The sequence below is a fragment of the Barbus barbus genome, assembly GCF_936440315.1.
Source record: "Barbus barbus genome assembly, chromosome: 40".
In the NCBI taxonomy this organism is placed as follows: domain Eukaryota; kingdom Metazoa; phylum Chordata; class Actinopteri; order Cypriniformes; family Cyprinidae; genus Barbus; species Barbus barbus.
Window position 1 is genome coordinate 18,744,369 of NC_136718.1, and position 16,303 is coordinate 18,760,671.

General features: G+C 35.9%; 2 protein-coding genes across 2 annotated transcripts; one reads left to right on the forward strand and one right to left on the reverse strand.

The window, feature by feature from the left end:
• Positions 1–79: 79 nt before the first annotated feature.
• LOC306859797 (gametocyte-specific factor 1-like) lies at positions 80–3,488 on the forward strand. The gene is made up of 9 exons (XM_079401068.1): positions 80–141; positions 374–441; positions 684–842; positions 1,000–1,109; positions 1,186–1,312; positions 1,432–1,512; positions 1,693–1,756; positions 1,989–2,059; positions 2,480–3,488. Coding segments are annotated over exons 3-9 (540 nt in total). The 5' UTR covers positions 80–141; positions 374–441; positions 684–757; the 3' UTR covers positions 2,482–3,488.
• A 7,557-nt stretch (positions 3,489–11,045) lies between these two features.
• LOC306859798 (protein reprimo A-like) lies at positions 11,046–11,354 on the reverse strand (the record flags this gene model as incomplete). Its single annotated transcript, XM_079401069.1, has 1 exon — positions 11,046–11,354. One exon carries the CDS (start codon positions 11,352–11,354, stop codon positions 11,046–11,048), a length of 309 nt encoding a protein of 102 aa, XP_079257195.1.
• Between the last annotated feature and the right edge of the window lie 4,949 nt (positions 11,355–16,303).

A 16,303-nucleotide genomic window follows, 5' to 3' on the forward strand; every position in this document is an offset into this window, starting at 1 on the left:
TTCAGAGAATGGAATGCGGGCTCGGCGCTGTGATTGGCTGCTTCAATAACCGCATTTATAGTAAGCAATGCGCACCCGATATTTGTGTAGATGATTACCGTAGTATTTGTGTGATAAAACTGATGAGTCTTCTTGCCTCATGTATGTATATAGATTAATGATCCCTCATATTTTGTTGGCTGAAACCTCAAAATAGTCTAATCTGATTTAATTTAATTGTTTTATTATATTTTATATAAAGCCGTTTTGCTAGATTTTGTTTGTATACTGCCTGTATTTGGAAAAGTGTTGACCGTGGTCTATTATTATGATGACACATTAATGACGAAACAAATTAAGGTTTTTAATTAGTGCATCACGTGACATTCCACAGTCAATTGATTGAAGTCAGCAGAAGGGGGAGGGGAGCGCGCGCCGTTCCTCACCTACAAAAGACAAGTTGTAAGTATTCTGACAAGATAATGCTATTTAAAGAATTTAAAAAGCACTTCAAGTTGTGGTTTTTAAAGAGAACTTGCAAATGTTTTTTGATCGAACTTCCTTGATTTTTGGCGCTCGGCGGCCTCCCTTCTTTCAAGTGGTTTGACTGTCTTGTTTAAAACGCGTCGCTTTTCTACTCATCAGTTTTTTTTATTTTTATAGTTTGGTTTGTTTTTAAACTGGATTGTGTTTTTTTTATTTAGGGTGACATTTTTATCAAAGTCAACGCAGCACGCAAGGCCGAGCAAGCTAGCCGGATCTCCAGAAGGACGCAAGCATGGCCGCTATTAGATTCGGGAGCAGCGTCGGCCCGTCTGGAGTCAACTCTGAAAATCAACAGCAAGGCTGGAATGAAGAAACCGGTAACGAAGCAGTTTTTTATAGGCCTAACACTTAAGTCGCAAAATAGTTAAAAAATGCATATTTAGCATAGAAAAACAATGGACGAGTAGCACAGTGGAATGGAAAGCGCGTTGTGTGTAAACCAGAGTTTTATGAAGGCGCCTCTTGTTTCCACAGATTGTGGTGATGACGCCAGTGACCCCAACAAGATTGTGCAGTGCCCATATGACAAAAACCACCAGATCAGAGCCTCTCGCTTCCCTTTTCATGTTCTCAAGTGCAGGAAGGTGGGTTATGGCAGAAAACACCCTGTACTTGGCATTGGTGTGAGAACTTTTATCTGTCTACCCCCATCTGTTTCAGAACCACCCCAAACTGGCCAGTGAACTGAAGACCTGCCCCTTCAATGCCAGGCACTTGATTCCCAAGCATGAGTTGTCTCATCACATCGCAAACTGTGAAGACAAGAGGACATTAAATGCTGAAGATGGTTAGTGTCGCATATTTGAACATGGTCTGTTACTGTGATCAATTCACTCTACTTTCATGTAGAAAAGTCTTAGTGTTATTATTTGGATAAAAATAACCAGTGAATTTTTATTTTTTTAGGAAATGTAGAGCTGTTGGAGAAGTTCCAGGTGCCTGTTAACACCTGGACAAACCCTTCCCCCGATGAGGACTGGGAAACCGGTCTGTGACCTGTTGAATGCATGCTATGCCGTTTTGAATTGTTTTCGTATACTAGGCTTCTACTGCATATTTGCCTAATTTAATATGTATAGTTTCTGGGTTCTGTATTTACATTTTTGGCTTAAATGAATAAATCGCTGCTTTCTGGATGATTTTCTGTTTTTGGGCCTTTGATTGCAGAGACTGATGATAATGCTGCTATGTTTGTCTGGGGTGAATCCAACAATCAGCTTGCTCAAAACAAGTGAGTCTTCATGTTATTTTTCCTTGATATGCAATGTTTCTGAGCATTACATTTTGGGTAAACTTAACCTTGTAATGGTTTGGTTGAAAGTAACCAAGTTTAACCACTAGGGGCACTCTTATTTATACTTGCATACCTGTCTTTCTTTTTTTTTTTTTTTTTTTTTTTTTCTTTTTTTTCTTTTTTTGACAAAATGAGGCTGAAATAATTGCTTTACACATGTTTTTGTTAGGCCAGAGCCATCTACCACTATCAGTTTATCCGATGGACTTCGGGCACCACGGACTCTTCCATGGAAACTCTGTAAGCACTTTATTATGGGTTTTAGCTTATAAACAAGTCTGCTCTTCTATCTATGGGTGATACAAACGCTCCTGTAGATGGCAGCAGCACTCTTAGATGATTCAAGCAGTCCTGTGACCTTTTCAGGGGCCAGTTGCATAAACGCAGCCACTGTTAAGATCGTCTTAAGAACTAGTTTCACAAACCAGTAGTAGACCAGGCATAATCAGTCTTTCTTTTCAGATTCCTATAGACAATCTGCTTTTTTGTAACTGAACTTAAAAAAAAAAAAAAGTATGTATTAACTGTTTTGAAGGGAAGAAAAATGGATGACTCCTATCTTAAGATTTGTCCAAGTAGTTTATGCTACCTGCCCCTGGCTGTATATATGTAACAATATTACAGTCTTTCTCACTACCTTTCCTCCCTCTTTTTACTAAGGATGTCACCTCTGGATGGACTTCACTGGCTAATATTACTTATTTAATACTTTGAGCCCTGTGTGATTTCTAGCCCAACTTGTTTAAAGTCTACTTATATTTTAAAGCTTTTAATTTTAAAGTGTTGTGAAGTTTCCCTTTTCCTATTTTCTACAAAAGTTAATACACTGTTTATAACCGGCTATGGTCCATGTGTAGAGACGCTCCTTATTAAACCAAAGAATAGAGTGTCATATTTCAAAGGAAAAACCATCAGTGCCATTCTTTCTGGACTATTTGCTTTAAACTTTCTTTGCATTTTGTGGAAGTGGTAACCTTTAATCTTGACGTGTATGATTCATTAAAGATTTCTTTAAATGCAAACCTCTATTGCTTTTTTTTTTTTTTTTTTTTTTTTTTGAAATTGAGGCCGTTATGTTCTTGCACAGTGTGCTTTGAGCATTTTTAATTAGTGTGTGAACGTTCTGTCCTTTTTCGTTAGAGTGGCTGCTTTGAGTCACAGAGACGATGGGCTAGTGTGACCCATGTGTCAATATGAATGGAGCATGAGTTAGTATGGCAGGACCACAGGTCTGCCCCCTCTTCCTCATCTCCCGTGCCTCGTTTAACCCGCACAGACAGCTGGCCACACCAGCTCTCCCCTGCTAGCGGCACTGACTACAGACATTTGCAAAAATGACAGGGTCTCCGTTTGTGTGCTTGTGTTTGCGTGGGCTGATTGCTCGCCCCCTCTGGTGTCTGTATATTTGTGCCTGTTAAACACAGCTGTGTAGCGCTTCCTTCGGTGCACTGTTGCTCCGAGGAGTACTTTACAAGCTCGTTTTCCTTTTTGAACTTCACACTTTGGGCATGTGAGCAAATTAAGTGCAGTGCTGTTGGAGTTTTGTGGTTCTTGATTTTTCAAATGATGGTTCAAATTAAAGCAATATCCTGCAAGATGATGCCCTATACTTAATCTAAAAGTGTTTTTATTTACTTGTAAGTGTGAAAAGGATTAATTAAAATGGTGCAAGAAATAATGTCCAAATTTCATTATGTAAAAGACTACTTCTGAAAACTTGAAATTGGGTTTGGTAAAGTTTAATATTTTCGAAAGAGGTCTCTTATGCTTACTAAGGTTGCATTTTATTTAACAAAATACAGTAAAAACAGCAGTATTGTAAAATTACAATTTAAAATCTAAAATTTAATTAGTTTATAATATTTTAATTATAACAAATCTATTTTTAATGTTGTGAAGTGCAAGTTATTCCTGTGAGGGCAGATCATTCTAATATAATTGTGCTCAAGTAACGCTTATTTTCAGTGTTGAAAACCAATAATTTAAACCTAATTTAACTTTTTTTCCAGAATTTGCATGGAAAGTTTAAAAACAACTTGATAAATCTTTGTTTATAACAATATACGTCTTTACTGTTGCTTTTAATTAACTGAATGCATCTCTGCTTTAAAAAAAAAAAAAAAAGCCACTAACTTTTCAACAGCAGTAAAAATGGATAATGCATTTGATAAAGAGAGGAATACACGGTTGAAGAATTGTATTTTTGTTCTTTATTTCAAACTTTTAGAATATAGCTTCATGAATGGTATTTGGGAAATGCTAAAAATAAAAATCTCATGAGACCACAGGATTTTTCTCCCATAGCTCATTAATATGGGATAGAATATTGCCCTACTACTCAATTCTTTAATCTTAAGACGTAACTAAACCAGATCTGAATGCAGAGACAAATCCTAGATTACACACATGACATGCTGCAACGTGACTGACAATAAGGACTCCTCATTTGCATCTGGTTTTCTCCCTCCAACAGATGCTGAAATTAGCCAGCGTCATACTGTAGTCTCTCACACACTTCCTTTCGCTCAGTGTTTTAGATTTTGACACGTGCGTGTCCGTTCATCATTGACCACGATGGTCTGCAGAATGGGATTTTACTTGTGGAGCTGACTAGAAATGGGTCACTTGTACCCATCAGCGATGTTGAAAGAAAAATAATGCAATGTAGAATTGCATTTTGGTCTCATTCATCTAGATTTTAATGTGGTCGTTAATAGGCTATACTTGGATAATAAAATTGGATGTGAATTCATCTTTTGGAGCATGAAATAGTGTTATTGTTGTATGAATATTGTTCCCTGCCCTTTCTCTGGGTTGCTGTATATACTATTCATGAGGTGCAAATGTATTCTGTCCTTCAATTAATTTTCCCCAGAGAGCAATTCTAGCAGCCTGTGCTGTCTTTCCGTTCTGCCAGCGTTTTAGTTACATCAGAGAGCACATAACATCAGCATTTGCTTGCTGTTTACTGAGGCAAAAATAGAGTAGAATTTCATAGTTCAGTGTGATATTGTAGATTTTTTTTTTTTTTTTTAAATGGTAATATTATTCATTATTACTCTTTATTGAAGTAGTGAGAAATAGCTTTTCCACCACATATTTGACGATCTCATAATTTTGACTTGGTGTCCTTCATAATTTCAACTTTTCATAAGTATGACTGTCAGTTTCATCCTTTTCAGTTTCAAGTTTATTGATTGTCGTTTTTTTTTTTTTTTTTTTTTTGTCAATTATGACTTCACTTCTCAATTTCATAATTTTACTCGCTATAGTTCTGATTTAGTATCTTTATTTTGATTTGTCAGTTTCAACTTCATAATTTAGACTTTTTAAAGTGTTTTGTCAATTATGACTAACTCAATTTCAATTTTCATCTAATTGACATTCATAATTTTACTGTTGTCATAATTATGATTTAGTATCTCAATTTCGATTTAATTGTATCATTTTGACATTTCATCTAATTTGACTGTTATTTTAACTTTCCATTTCAACTTTGTGCCATAGTTATGACTTAATATCTAAGATTGACTTCATGTAATAAATGAGTCAAGGTTTTTTTTGGGGGGGGGGTGCGTCTAATAAAGGTGTATTATTTGCATGCAATGTGATGATTGAAGGACTCTGAGCTTAGGTTGAGGTTTCCGCACTGTCTGGGTCACCATCTGCGTAAGCACTGTGTGAAAGCTGCTCAGCAGGACTCACCGCGCTGCAGTTTGAGACTGCATGTTTGAAAAGGTTCAGCAAGACATTTCTGACAGAAACCCATGGGAAGCTCAGTCATGCAGAGTGAGTGGGTAGACAATCAGCATGAATTTGATTACATCATTGTTCCTTAAGACTTATATTACCATTTTACATGATTGTTTTTGTTTATAACGGCTTTCTGAAATGCTTGATGGCTACCATGGCTGCTTGCATCACTGCGCAGACTCCCAATCTCTTTACACTAAAGGACTTTAGTGTATTATTGGAATATTGTGTCAGTGTTCATCTTGTAGCTAGAACAATTTTTTTTTTTTTTTTTCATTTTTCTCTTAAAATAACTCAGATAATATACAGGTAAATGTATTTAATTTATATTGAAATCATTTATAGAAGGCATCCTCCACCAAATATAGAAGTAAATGTAATGTGCATAAAGTTGTGTTTTTCTCCTCATATGGAGGATTTTGAATGGTAAATTAATATTAAAGAAACACAATTGTAAGCAAGTTACAGGCCAACATTAAATATAGATATAGTTTTTTAGTTTCAGGTTTTTTTTTTTTTTTTCATAGGAAGTTTATTTTTTGTAAATAGTCTTTTTTTTTTTTTTTTTTTTTTTTTTTTTTTTTTTTTTTTTTTTTTCCTCCACATATGGAACACTATGGAATAGTGATAGATTTTAACTGTAAAGGACTGTAAAAATCCGCTACTTCCGCGAAAGTTTTTGAAAGTGGAAAAACTAGTAATTTGCAGTGCAAAACTGTCAATTGACATGATCAGAATTTGCTGTGACACTTCACAATTGATGGTTTATTTATATAACTTAAACATTAGTTTTGTTTGACATCTTATGTTTATTGCATTATTTACCTTTTTCGTTGGTGGGTCATCGATTGTGGAATAGTTTGCCTGTACAATTTACGTTGGCCCACTCTTCATCAGTTTTCAAATCTCTCCTTAAAACTCATTTGTTTTCCTTTGGCCTTCAACTTGTTGACTTTCATTCCGGTTTCAAATTGTGTGTTCATGTTATATCGAGCAGCCTATTTTATTTTGGATTTTATATTGGACTTATTATTCTCCTCATGTACAGCACTGTGGTCAGCATCTAGGCTGTTTTGAAAGTGCTTTAAAAATAAATAAACTTAAACTTACCTCCTCAGCTTGTGGAAAAGCTGCTTGTGAGCTTTGATTCATCATTTTCTGGATTTCTCATCACCACCATACAATTTTTACTGAAACCTAAAATGTTGCTGTTGTGGGATTTTTTTTTTTTTTTTTTTTTTTTTTTTTATTATTTATTTATTTTTTTTTTGCAGTAAAGGTTTTAAACAGTAAAAAAAAAATGCTGTTTTTTTTTTTATTGCATTCAGAAACGGTGTCAAATGAAATTCAAAGTATGTTTTCCTCATATGACTGATATCAACACCCACAACACTCTCGCATGCCTTTCATCAGAAAATAAAATGTGTAATATGTAGCCAGCAACTCAAGCTGTCAATTCTCATTGAAATCTAGTTATGCAATATTTGGTGCGTTGTACAAACATTTGCGCTTTGCAGTACTGTGGCAGGGCTTAAAATGCCTTTTGCTGTCAATCACATTTAGACTCGTTGGACTGAACAAAAAGGAAGGGAAGGGGGGAAAAAACAGTCTGTCACTTCCTGTTCCTTTCACACCACTGGAGTGATGGGTCGCTCTGTTCTGACTGTGATGGAAAGGTATGCAGCTGTTACTCCCAAATGCTGAGCTGAAGTCTGAGGCTCATGGGACGACAGGGAGTGCATTTGTGTTTGTGCATGCAAAACAGAGACAGGCATTCAGAAGGATAGAGAACAATAGCAACTGAATTAGCAGGGTGAATTAAAAAGGATGAGAAAAGTCTGGACATCATGGTGCCTCATGTCAGTTTTTAAAGCATCTGTGGGTGTATGACTAATACCATACTAAGGCTAGGCAAATAGTAGCCTATATATATGTTCTATAAACTCAGTCTTTCACATTTGCAAACACTTAATTAAGCTACAGCCTCTCCAAAGAACTGAATTCTGAATGAAGGGTTTCTGTATATTGCAAGCTGAGTGTCAGTTGAGGGTAACTGAGGCTATGAAATGGTGATTAAATGCAGCAAGTTTTACTCCCCGAGTCACACAGTTAGTCTCCAGAGAATCTTTTTTAGGCTGTGTCCCCCGTGGCTTTTCGGCAGACCCTTGATTTTGTTTAACATCTGTCAACGATGAATAAAAATACTGATTACTTGTGGGAGTTAAAGCTGTCAGATATGATCTAAAAGGAAGAGATTTCATAGATGGTGAATGGTTTTGGATTCACCTCAAAGTAGTTTAGGGCATTGTTATAATTATGTTTCTCTGTCAGTATAAGTCTCAGTGACGGGTGGTAGCAAAGAGTGACTTCCTGTGTGCAAAGAGGCCTACTGAAGAATCACTATAAAAATCTGAAATGATTTCTGCCTCCTTGAGCTTTACACAATGGCTTGTTGCATAACAGGTTAAGGTGGTTGCATCCCACCTAGACCCTTTTTTATGCTTTTCACATTTATGCTAACATGTATTGTAGAGGCCTCACATTTTTTCCGCTCTTTTTACTCTGACATTTCCCCTGCTCCATAGCCTTTCTCTAGCTTTGTCAGTTCGTAATGCCACGTCACTTCTCAGGACCATACCGCTGTCTGACAGCCACTACCACCGGGAGTGACCTTTTCTTCCATTCCTTTCATCCATGCTACCACTCGCTCTCCCTCTATCTTGAAATAAGGGCTGAAGAAATATAAAGCAATCACAGCATCAATCATTCAGTGGCTCTCTGGGGAAAGTTCATGAGAACCCGTAGCAAGATTCTCTCTTTTTAGTTCCGTCATCATGATATTCTGAGGGAGAAAAATAAGATATTCATAGATGGCAGAGTCCAACTCCACAGGCTGAAAAAAGTTTAAATTTTTTATCTCTTAACTGTGAAATATTTAAACACCAGATGAGCATAAAGATATCTACCCATAATATATATTCATCCTAGACCGGCCCAATGAGAATATGCAATATTATACACATGTACTGCATTCATTTGACCAAAATGCAGTATAGGGCTGTTATTGTAAACTAAAAACTTGCAAGAAATTAACGTGAAATAAAAATGAATAAAAACAATATAAACATTTTAAAAACTATAAAAATGACAAAAGAAAATGTAAAAAAAAAAATTTAAAATATTAATATAAACTAATAGTATCTCAATTACACTAAACACAAAAATCATACTAATATGCTGATTTGGTGCTCAAAAAACATTTATTTTTATTATGTTAAAAACAGTTGAGCTGTTTAATATTTTTGAGCATGAATCTTTTTTTTTTTTTTTTTTTTTCAGGATTCTTTGATGGATAGAAAGTTCAAAAGAACAGCATTTATTTGAAATATTTTTTTGTAACATTATCCCCCGGTTTCACAGACAAGTCTTAAGCCAAGTCCCAGACTAAAGTGTAAGTCTTAAGTGGTTTTAACTGAAAGAAACTTGCACTGACTGGTCTTAAAATATATCAGTGCCTTTATTTTGTCTCAAGATGCACACCAGTAATGTTTTTTTCTAAGGCATGTTAATAAAAATGACTTAAATTTCCTAACTGAACAATGGCCTAATCCTGATTTAGTCTAAGCCCTGTCTGTGAAACCGGGCCATTAAATGTCTTTACTGTGACATTTGATTAATCTTTACTGAATAAAATATGAATTTAAGAGGGATTCCACCTGAGCCTTATCATAGCCTATTTATCAATCAAAACTGAACAAATTTAGATTATGCTGTTTATAGTGTAAGAAACCAGCACCTGTATGATAAAGCAGTGCATTACAAGCTTCATAAAAAGCACTGTGATTAAAAAATAAAAATCAGCAGTGGCCGGTTACATGTGTGCGGGTGGGGTCTGGTGAGCTTAATGTCCTAGGATTGGGGTCAATGATATAGCATGCAGCCTTAATCTCTAATTTGGATTATGGTTCCCTGTTCTCCATTGCATGTATTTCAGCACCATCTGTTTTAAGGCACCGAATATAGTAACATCTTTGGCACATTTTCAGCAGTCACATGTATTATACAGTGAATGGCTTTGACCGTGTTCTTATGATGTCATGCTTGTACGCAGCAATGTGTGTACAAATACAGGGGACAAGGTATTATCCAACTGATTTAAAAAAAAATTATAATTATGCAGCATCTCTGTAATGTTGCCCTCAGGTTTTGGTTTATGAACACTGATATTTTGCATAAAAGTTTGTTAATGGAATTAAGAAACTAAGGGCTGCAGGTTAAGTTACATAATGTTCTAGTTTGCTGTGCTACTATAGTCAGAATTACAACTCATTCACCTCAATATTTGTGGTTGAAAGGTACTGTGTTAAAATCAAATGCACCACTTGTTATATGCTCCTCAGGCTAAAGCTCATGTGGAAAGGCAGCTGGTGAGTCAGCAGAATGTCAAATTATAATGCTGACACATTTCGAGTCATTCTAAGCTTTTTAGCTGCTTGTTGGTGGAAAAGCATATTGTTGCAGTTTAACATGTTAACATTAACCATCAGTTTTAAGCTTCCAAGGACATGAGCTACTGACCGAATTAAAACGTTTGGTCTTTTCTAGCAAATATGAAAAGTAGATTAATAATTTTATATTTGTGGAGATATTTAATAGTTCACCAACGTTTTAGCTGTAAGTGATTGCACTGTGGGTGTAAAGATGAACTAATGTGCTTCCATGTGGAAAAGGTCATGTGATAAATGGAAGTTAAATTAATTTATTGTCCTTTTCTTTCTTTTAAAAAATGTTTATTTTTGTAGAACTTGATTCACGTTTTTTCCTCTACTGAAGACACTATGCTTTGACTTTGCAACTGACCTCCAGAAGTTGAGTAGTCATGTATCTGATTTTTGTGATTTGATATATCAGAATACAAACATTTATGTATTTATTAAGAGTGTGAAATGTGATGGTTGCTAGTTAATCATCTAATCTGATGGACAGATCCAGGATTGTCATGTTTTGAACCTTTGAAAAACACTAAAATGTCATCTAGGAACTAAAATGGAACAGTGTTTTTAGAGTTCTCTATTTCTTTTTAATCCATTTTGCATGCAAGTTCACACAATCTTTAACACATTAAGATATTCTTGAATCAATTCATTAAAATCATCAATTCAGCCAATATAAATACAAAACAAATGACACATTTCTCAATTTCAAACGATCTGTCCTGAATGAATTTGTCTTTCTCTGCTCTTGTTGTTTCAGGGGTCTTCACTAAGATGTGTTTTGAAAGATGTAGACAACTATTCATTACCACACATTTCTGGGTTTTAAAAAAGTTGAATGCATTGTTCGGTCTCCATATTTTGCAACAAGATGAAATAGCCTATATAAAAATACATTTAGTTCATCATTGGCATGAGAATCATACCAACAGGTGTCGTTCATGAGAGATTGCCAGTTTGTGTCAGATTTATGGCACCACTCATGCAGCAATCATAATATCCGCGTCTTTAGAAGGTCTTCTGTCCTCCACCAGCAGATGTAACATACTCTCGGACTTCATGAGCAGATTGCACCCGAGGAAAAAGATGCCAAAAATGACCGTCAGTGACAGCACGCAGAGAACCGCGATCTGCACCAAACGCATGATGAACTGATCGCGCTCGTCCTGAATCGGTGACCCGAACCCGTCGCTCGTGATCACCGAGAAGTTGCAGCATCCTCGAACGCTTTCCAAAGTCTGCTTCGCTGTAGAGATCGTCCGGTTCAGTAGTCCGTGTGAAACATTCATGTCGAGTTTTCTGTCTTGAGTAACGCGTATTGATGTTTTAAAACTTCCAAAGGGTCCTGGGTTTGCCAAGGTCACTTGTGCGTTTCCATGGATATAGCCTAGTTTAAAAGTTAAAAAACAGTCGTCGAAGCGTCGGTTTGTGGTAGATAGTCTGGTTTATGTGTTTCATATGATGGAGTACATCATCCAAGCATCTCTGCAGCTGTCTCAGTGATGTCTGGAAGAGCGCACTCCGGTATTTTGGTGAGCCTTGGAGCGCGCGCTAAGAGGGGCGGCGACGCACACACACTTTCTTCTGAACTCAGTGACTATGGGGCGTTTGAGGGAGGGGATGTTTTTAAAAGTATATACCTGTTTTGACAGCATTTTCAAATAAAATTCAGTAACCACGAAGGGTTTTCTTTTCTTTTTTTTTTTTTTTTTTTTCAAAAGTTAGTGTCGCCTACTTAGTTACCAAGGAGAAACCGCGTGTTTCATCCCGGTGATAAAATGTGAAGTACATTCAAGATAAATCAAGGTAAATGTCACTTCAACAGATTTTTTTTATTTTTATCATCGTGTGCCATAACTCAAGTTTAGAAGTGTTAAAATATTGTTTATTTAAGCGTGTTTAGGATAGCCTACATAATAAAATACTAGCTATGAAATTTGCCTAGGCTATAAGTGGGTCGGCCACTTTATTCCAAAAACGACAAAAATATAAATTCCACCACCATCATTTCCATCATATGTTTTTAGATGTGGTAAAAAAACTACACCTTTTTTCGATTCGGTTTAGAGTTTCGGTAACAAATCTGCAACACAATTAGCCTACGCCGTGACATCCCACTGTCGAAAATTGTAATAACAAATGAAGCCAACGAATAAGTGTAAAAAGTTTTAAGGGAAGCTTAATTTATAAATATCCACATATATCTTTATTAATAGCTAATGCGAAAGCAACACCCCGCAATTGATGTAGTGATAGCTCTACCGCGGAACGCTAGATGGCAGTATTGCCCTGCTTTACCAGTGAAGCCGGCTGGACCATTACACATTAACAAAATCATAAGCCATTAGGATTTAATCAATTAGCCATTTATTTTATAGCTACTCTGTGGAAGTTTGGCCTTCAGGTTTGCTTTGGTGTTGGTCAAACACTTTGACAACATTGAGAATACACAAAATTTTTTATTTTTTTTAAACGTTATATTGCTTTTACATCCTCAATGGCATAATATTTTTGAATGCCAAAGCAACACAAATGTGATTTTCAAGTGCACACTTTTAGCCCTGAATTCGTAATGAAAAACATCAAATGACAAAATTCTGTCTCTCCTTTTAAAAATGAAACGCATGATCACACTTATCTGAAATTCATCACAGCCTGCGTAGTTCTGAATCTTACAGAAAGACTCCTATTAAGTTATTTGAATATTTTTAATGACAAATACTTTAATTCTGAATGACTAAATGGCTTTCATCAGCCATTCATCTGTAGATGGTGCACATCCTCATGCTAGCAGTGCTCAGAGATCCACCCTCAACCTTTTGCTTTTTAGAACACACATGTAACTACTGGTTTACAATTACTTTCTAAGGATAGGCTGATGATCTTTGCAGATGCATGACAACCTTTTAATGTTATCTAGTTAATATTACACAAGTTAATTCCAGTCATTTAAATTGATTGGCTGAGGGCCATTCCAAGAGAGCTGATATATAGTCCAGCAGCACTGGAACTTTCACTGTTAATATCACTCTGCTTGAACATGGGTTCCAGATGGGCTGGCAGTGCAAATATTGATCACGCTTGGCTGCTTTATTTTTAAGTTTTTATTGCTTTTCATCTCAAATAATTCATTTTAATACATTTTTTAGTATTCAATTTTTTTTTATTTTATTTATATCAAATAATACTATTTTAATTGAATTATTATTAATTTATTTAATCTGGTCTAAAATTATTACAATTCTTTATTACTTGTGAAATGTGACAATCAAGCTCATGGTGGTTGTTTATACATTCTTTATCAGACTATACTGAGATTGTCATAAACCAGATGAGGTTAATTTATGCTGTTGGAAAATAGGGAAAATTATTTGCTGCAACTTGTTTGAAGCAGAGAACTGGAATATTGGTAGCTGGTAAATTAGTCAGCACCATGTTGTTAGCAACTTGTTTGTGTTTTACCGTGGTGCAGGATTTTCCTCAGGTCCAGGTGAGAGTGATGGTGTCACTTACACTTGCCAAGTAGTGTGATAATCCCAGAGGGGCCTGACTTTGCGAACTCGCACTCCGTCACATCTAAGTGCCGTTATTGTTTTCATGTGATGAGAGCTTATTTTTAAACTCAAGGCTAATGTTAGGGAACGGCAATCCCCACCCACGACACCCTTCTGAAAGCCCAAAATATAATTCCTCTGGGGAACAACGTGTACACTGAGAGGAATCTACGCCTGTCGTGTGTGGGAGAAATAGAGAGAGAGAGAGAGTGTGTGTGTATTAGCAAGTTAGAATGTGCTCTCATGTTTGTGTAAGAGATACGATCTAAAATTACATGCATAAATGGAAAAAGTTGGAAGGAGAATGCAAATTATTCATTTTTAATCTAAAAAAAGTGGAAATACTGCAGTTCATGTCAGATTCTACTTTATTTACAACCGAACGGTTGGCATAGTTGTTTTACTCATTCATTTGCATTCTGTAAAAGAATAAACCTGCTCAGCCAGTTTCATAGACAGGATCCTGCCTATTGGGGTTGACAAAACATGGGAATTGTGTGAAATGCCATGTTAATACAAACAGAGATATTTTTACTATATATCAGTTGAAATGTGCAACATTCCTGTCTGTTCTCACTGTGTCTCGTGGTAAAGCTGGTTTTCTAACGGCTGTGTTGTAACAATGCATTTGCTGGGTGAACAGGCCTCACTGCACATATTGAAGCATTCCCTGCAGGTCATGCCGCTCTAAGAGGGGGTCCCTACATGACCAACTGAGCGTTAATATTTCCATTTATTTTTGTTGTGCATTTAAGGTGTCATATCCTAAGGAATGAGATTTTCTATAAGATACAGGAGCTCAGTATAGTTAAAAATAACTTTGTGAATTTCTTGATATCAGAATACATCAACACATGCTTGTCAACATACATAGATTATTTATTATTTTGATTTTTTTTTTTTTTTTTGTGCTGATTGTTATTGTATCAGTTTATTTTTGTCATCCATGGGCACCATTACCTAAGGAATTACATTTTCCTTAAGATGTACACTAAAAATTATTTATTCTCAATTTCCGTAATATTTTTAATGTCGGATTACATCGACATGATTGAAGTTCAGTTTATTATTCTTATTATTGTAGATGATTATTTATTAATGTTTAGTTTTTAAATAGCTAATTTCATTACATTTGTGCTGAGTGTAATTATTTATCATTACTTGTTACTCTTTGTTATTGTAGTAATAATAATAATAATCTAAATCTAGAAGAAAATAAAATAAAATTAAAAATTAATTATTATTATTAAATGTCTCACTTAGGGGGATTTTTGTCACATGGTATTTTTTGTTAATGCGTGCAATTTATTGATTTAAAAACTTTTTTTTTGTCAGATTTGATATGCTCATTTGGTCTCCAAATGACAACATTTTGCAGAACCATTTGATGCTTTTCCTTTGACTTTTCTCCCATTTCAGGCAGAAGAATGAACTGAGAGTGTAGACTTGTATCAGAGCTCAAATGTGGTGTTAGGAATCAAGAATTTGAGTGATTATTCCCAGAGATAAGGCTTTCTCTGTTGAGTGGGAAGGCTCATGTCCGGGAGCTGTTCTATGATTTCTTTTATTATCCGTCCAAGCATTCATTCAAATGGAACGATTGAGTGTTGAACTGAAACAAGTGCTGGATGGAAATAACTAAAGATTCTCATTTTTGACACTTGAGTCATACAACATCCATCTATCTTTATCTATTATCCATCTCTTCTATCTTCCTCCAGTACTAGTATTCAGTCTCTGTCCCTCGCCCTCTCTAAACACCCCTAATTTACAACTACATGTCCATATTATCATAGATGAAACATGACACATTTTCACACTGCATGATAGACCACATGATACCCAATCTGGATTTGTTTAGCATGTTCGTATTGAGTCATGAGCTCAGTGTGTACAGTAAATGTTCCCTCTGCTTTATGCTCCACTCACTATCGATCATATGGCCTATGCACCTGTTTAGAGCATAACAAGTCGTCAACAACACTTTGTCAACTCTTTCACTGAATCTACATGGGCTCACAGTTTATAAAAATAGCCCTGCTGTCTGTCCTAGAGTGAGCAAGACTGCAGGCTGAATCAGGAAAGAATTATATTACAAATAATACAAAATTGCTAATGCATGTTTAAGGCTAAATCCAGGAGAAGGATTTGAGAAGAAGTCTTTGGATGATTTGTCAGAATTTGCTTGCACCAAAGCAGTGAGGCTCAAAAATTTAAAGGCTGTTGATGACTTTATATACACCAGTTACATGGTTAGTATCTGGTTATGATGTCCTGCATGTGTTCATTTTGTCTCCTGGTTCTTTGAGTGTGGAAGAACTCGGAACAACCTCTGGGCTCTTATCCAAAACTTGCAGCTCTTCATCGAAACTTGAGCCTCACTGTCGGTCTTGTTTTATACCCCAGCATTCTCCTGTTCTCAAGGCTGTCGGTGACCAGTACAGGAGGCTTATATAATAACTATATTCTTTGGCGGTGAACCAGTCTTGTTTAATTGTCACCATGGCAATGTGCTTTTTAACACCTTGTTTTGATTTTGCACCAAAAAGCTGTCTTTACCAGAGGAATCTGAACATGGAAACTGGATATTTTTGTATGTTGTCTGGCCTTGCCCACATAACTGCTGTAATCGGAGTGATAGGGACTTTATCCAATTACTTCTTGTGGATGAGCTCTGGAATTTT